The sequence below is a fragment of the Alexandromys fortis genome, unplaced genomic scaffold, assembly GCF_014885135.2.
Source record: "Alexandromys fortis isolate MF-2015 unplaced genomic scaffold, M_Fortis_MF-2015_v1.1 scaffold_11, whole genome shotgun sequence".
In the NCBI taxonomy this organism is placed as follows: Eukaryota; Metazoa; Chordata; class Mammalia; order Rodentia; family Cricetidae; genus Alexandromys; species Alexandromys fortis.
In genome coordinates this window covers 3,678,980-3,684,336 of record NW_026067912.1, presented here as the reverse complement: position 1 = coordinate 3,684,336, position 5,357 = coordinate 3,678,980, and the positions used below count along the sequence as shown (strand labels likewise).

The 5,357-nt window shown below is 48.3% G+C and overlaps 1 protein-coding gene across 1 annotated transcript in view; it reads right to left on the bottom strand.

Annotated features, from left to right (window-relative positions):
• Positions 1-3,086: 3,086 nt before the first annotated feature.
• Positions 3,087-5,357, bottom strand: part of Fabp6 (fatty acid binding protein 6) — a 25,289-nt gene continuing 23,018 nt past the window's right edge. The window contains exons 7-8 of the mRNA XM_050138656.1: positions 4,578-4,667; positions 3,087-3,150 (exon numbers count right to left, since the gene is read on the bottom strand). Of these exons, the coding sequence (XP_049994613.1) occupies positions 3,097-3,150; positions 4,578-4,667 (144 nt within the window). The 3' untranslated portion in view covers positions 3,087-3,096. The remainder of the gene's footprint in view (positions 3,151-4,577; positions 4,668-5,357) is intronic.

Sequence of the window (5,357 nt, the reverse complement as noted above, 5' to 3'; positions counted from 1 at the left end):
ATTGTATACATAATAAATAAATAAATATTTTTAAAAAAATTAGCAGTAAGTTTGGCAAAACAGTGGAGTTTGTGGGGTCCTGGCTGCTGGCTAGGTAGGTAGGAGACTGCGCGCTGCTCTTGAAAAGATGGGCAAAGTCTTGACAGAGCAAGGAAAGTGACAGAGGACACTTATCAGTGCACTGGATAGAACTTCTGTTGAGTCCAAGGAAGCCTCGAAAGCAAAAGACTGGAGATTACATCAAAGGGGAAGCACCTTAAGGACCACTTAGTAAGCACCTGTGCTGCAAGCCAGCTGCTACACAGCTGCAAAGTAAAAAAAAAAAAAAAAAAAAAAAAAATTGGAGGCAGGAGTTCATTATGTACCCTTGAATGGCATGAAGTCTGCTCTGTATGTAAACCAGTCTGGCCTCAAACTCACAGAGATAGGCCTACCTCTACTTCTCAGTGCTGGGATTAAAGGCATCTTCCATGCAGAATTTGTATATCCAAGATAATCTTAGTGCACCTGCCTTTGATAATTCAGCTTTCTTTTTTCAGTGTTGAGGATCTAATCCAGGGCCTCAAACATGTTGAGCCAATCCTCTGGCTCTGGGCTCCATTCTCAGTCCTTTTTGTACTTGTCTTACTTCTTAGATAGGCTTGCACTAAGTTGTCCAGGCTAGCCTTGAACTCTTTCTAGTTCACACTTGCTTAGTGGTCAGTGATTCTCAACCTGTGGGTCGTGACCCCTTTGGGGTCGCATATCAAATATTTACATTACGATTCATAACAGTAACAAAATTATAGTTATAAAGTAGCAATGAAATAACTTTATGCTTGCCGGTCACCACACGAGGAGTGGTATTAAAGGGTGACAATATTAAGAAGGGTGAGGACCCCTGATCTATATAGTCCTTATACTTATGGTCCTCCTGCCTCAGCTTCCGAAGTACCTGGGATGACAGAGATGTCATCCTGGCTGAAAATTCAACTTCTAGGGAGGAACATATCCTTTTCCAAGGTTTGCATCATTCCACTGTGTTAGGAGCAAGCATTCCAATGGGTACTAATGTGGTTCTCTCTCTCTCTGTCTCTCTCTGTCTCTCTCTGTCTCTCTCTGTCTCTCTGTCTCTCTCTCTCTCTCTCTCTCTCTCTCTCTCTCTCTCTCTCTCTGTCCCTTTTCACAAACCAAGGCAGTAGCTCAGGGCTGGGGTAACAATCCTGCTTGCAAGTCAACGTCACTCATCTTTGGCCTTTTGACAGTTTGCTTTGCCAATGGCAAAAAGCTAGAGTTTCCGCAGGGGGAGTGATCTCAAGTTTCCATCACAATAAAAGTAAATGACACTTCATACAAAACAAAGCAAAAACTGTGGGGAGGGGGAGAAGTCCAGTGAATACCCAGACGTGGCCAGCACTCCACAAGAGAGGAGAAGATGGAAACGGGCCCATCTGCATGTGGGGACCAGCAGGCTGCCTGTTCTGCTCCATACCCGGACAGATTCCGTTTCCCATGTGGTCACAAACCAGCTGCTTCAGAATCCTCAACCCATGGCTCTGTTACCCACCATGGAGTGAACAGCCTCCTACCCACACTTCCAAGCACTTCCTTCCAGACACCAGGTTCCTCCGGTCAAGGACATCTGGGGAAGTCTCTCTTGCCACATCCGTGAGCCTCTGCCATATCATAGGCCACTGTTCCCCCCTCCCCCAGCTCTTCTTGATCCTTGCAGTCCCTTTTGTACCAGTGGATGCACTGAGACCACAGGACAGCAGTTTCACAGTCAAACTGAAATGACTTCCCTGGGTAAGAGCTGAAGAATCCATGTCTGTCCTATCTTGGAGCCTGGTAGGCAGGGCCCTTCCTAAAGGTGTTATTGCCACCCATACCTTCCCACCGAGAGTCAGGATAGACTTGTCCCATGTTGAAAATCATGTCACCCTTCTCAGACAACTGCATCTGTTAATAAAATTCCTTCCGAGGGGAGAGACATATGCACATCTACCCCTTCTCCTAAGGTCCCAAGAACAAACCAAAGCTCCATTCAGCCACAGTGCACGCTGGCAAAGCAGTGAGTTTATTGGGTTTCCTTACAGAGCATAGCTGAGGGATTTCTCCCAAGGGTATGGGTGCTCCTTCCCCAACAGGCTGCACCTGGAAAGCCTTGCCTGACAAAGATTAAGGCTTCCTCACAGCCTCAAAGATGGAGCCCACTTCCCTAGTCTTCAAGGCAGGACCTAGAGCCTCTATCCCCTCCCTGGAGCCATATGCAATTAAGGCAGCACTGCGTGCAACAGGTAAGGACAGGCTGGGTTCCAAGGGTCCTAGGAGCCTCCCTACCCCCTTCATGAGGGGCTGTAAGCAGTCAACAAGCCCAGCTGGGATTGTCCCTTTGCAAGCGAGTACAGCTGAACTCCCCAAAATTGCGGTTGCTTGGCTCAGAGGACAGTCACACGTGCACCACAGTGTCCTTGTGCATATGTGTGTATCTGTGTGTGAGGTATGTGTGGGGTGTTTGCATACAGGAAGATCTGGGTGTTCTGCTCCATCCCTCTGTTTGACTTCCTTGAGCCAGGATCTCTGAACCTGGAAGTAGGCTGGAGTCCATGAAGTCCCTAAGATTCTCAAGTTTCCACTCCCCACAGAGCTGAGGTTCTAGGTCTAAGCACAACCACGCGTGGCTTTTTACTGAGGTGCTAAATATGGACCTCAAGTCTTCATGCTTGCTGAACACTCTCTGAGCCATCCCTTTAGCCCCACACTGTGCCTTTAAAGGAGTCTGAAAACAACACAGTGGCAGATGGCTACAAGGTGTTCGCAGAAGTGTGCCTCCCTTTTCCACCCGTGGGCGCTCCCACAGAGGGGGAGCATTGCCCTCCAGAGTTAACATCCACACCTCCCTCGGCTGTGGTAGAACCCACAGGCATCTCAGGGCCAACATCTGGCCAGTGCCACCATCCCTGGACGTTTCCCTACTCCCGTTCAGGAAAGAGCTGCCCAAAGACACCAGTAAAGAGAAACAAAGACACTCTGGGAGCAGCAGTGGCAGTCATGAAACACGTTTATTGGAGGGTTGTAGCCCCTCAGAGCCCAGCCAGGTGTGGGGGGGGGGGGGGCTCAAGCCAGCCTCTTGCTTATTCGCTCATAGGTCACACCACCACTGGTGAAGATCTGAAAGAAGCAACCAGAACAGAGAAAGTCAGTGCTGCTCCCCCAGACGGTGGCCTGAGGTGACTGTGGGGTGCAGGGGAAGCAAGGTCAGCCACCATTGCTTTTCCTGGGTGGATGCGAGGCAGGTGCACTGCTTTCTGGGGCTTAGATTTTCCTGTCAGTTACAGGAGCTGCTGCAGAGAAAATGCTGACCAGGAGCAAGCGAGATGGGCTGCAAGAATGTCAGCCTCTATCCTGTCACACACACACACACACACACACACACACACACACACACACACACCCTTTTAACTATTGCATGCCAGGTCCTCTTCACAATAGTCCAGCTATAGTTCTCAAGAGCCCTAGGAAGTTGCTCCCATTATGCAGAGGAGCAAACTGAGGGTTGATTCAGCCTGTGAAGATGAAGCCTCGTGGACACAAAGCTTCAAGTGTCCTACCCTCAGCTCTCTCTGCACATTGCTTTGGAAGTCGGGACCCACTGGCTGACATTTCATTCAAAGCTCTCATTCAATCTTCCAGTGGGCCAGGGTTCATCCAGAGCAGATGATAATTTTATTCTTTTCGTGGGAGGGGGGGGTGCCTGTGCCACAGTTTGCACGCGGGGGTGAGGAGACAACTTGTGGGAGTTAGTTCTCTCCATCCATCACATGGGTGGCAGGAATTGAACTTAGATGGTCAGACTTCGTAGCAAGCAATTTACCCTTTGGTTCACCTTTGTTCCAACACTGCTACATCTATTTTCTAATTCTTATTGTATCAGTTTAATAGTGTTGATTTTGGCGGTACCAAGGGTTGAACCTAGAACCTCATTCAGGTAGGCATGCAGTTTCCACTAAAATGTATGCCCTGGTCGTCCAAGTGTGTATGTGTGTGTGCGCGTGCACATGCACACACACACATGTGCATCTTGAGGGATCAGTGTCTCCCTCTAGTCCAGGCTGACCTGGAACTCAGCATCCTTCTGCTCTGGCCTTTAGAGTGTAGAGATCCCAGACATTTACCACCATGATCAGATGTATTTTAATTCTATGAGAAAGAAACATGGCAGGCTGGCAGAGACCCACTGGTCTTTGAGAAAAGGCTGAGAACTTCCTCTAAAAGTCAGCTGACACATTCTGCCTCTACAGTGTACTGGCTGCGTGACCTCAGGCAGGTTGCATGCTGTCTCTGAGCCTCATAAAGCACCTTTTTAAAGCAGAAATAATATGAGGTTGGAGAGATGGCTTAACTGTTGAGGGCACTGACTGCTCTTCCAGAGGGCCCAGGTTCAATTTCCAGCACCCACATGGCAGCTCATAACCTATCTGTAACTCCCAGATCTGACACTCACACGCAGACATGCAGGCAGGCAAAACTCCAATCCACATAAAATAAAAAATAAATAAATGATAAAACGGAAATAATAGGAAGCTCTGCAAACTTACCTCCACTAGCTTGTCACCCACGATCTCCGAGGTCTGGTAAAAGTTGGGGAAGTCTGCCACCACCTTCCCGTTCTCCAGCTTCAGAGTAGCCTGGGAGAGAGACAGAGCACTGAACACAAAGCCTCTCACCACAGCCTAATAAGTCTTTAGGCATCACTTAGGTTATTTTAAAAATAGCACATGAGCCAGGTGGTGGTGACGCATGCCTTTAATCCCAGCACTAAGGCAGCAGAGGCACTTGGGTCTACATGAGTTCAAAGCCAGCGTGAGTTCCGGAACAGCTAGGACTATTAACAGACAAACCCTGTCTCAAAAAAATAGAAAATAAATAAATAATATTCGTAGGACTGATTCGGTTGGCAGAGTGCTTGCCTACCACACACAGGGGTCTCAAAAACAAAGGGGAGGGGGAAAGTAGCTGGGGAGATGACTCAGTGGGTAAAGGGGCTGGAGTGTGGATCCTCAGCACTCATACATGACAGCGTGTACCTACAGCAGTATCCCCATACCACACCACCCTCACTGGGGAACAGAGACAGGCAGATCCCAAGGGGCTACTGGCCAGCCAGTCCAGCAGAAATGCAAAGCGCCAGGCTCGGCCAGAGATCCTGCCTCAAAAAGTAAGGTGGAGAGTGTTACAGAGGATAGAATTCTAATATGAACCTCTGGTTTTCATACACACATGCACAGCTGAGTATACATACATGTATATGTGCATACACAATAGATAGATAGATGATAGATAGATAGATAGATAGATAGATAGATAGATAGATAGAT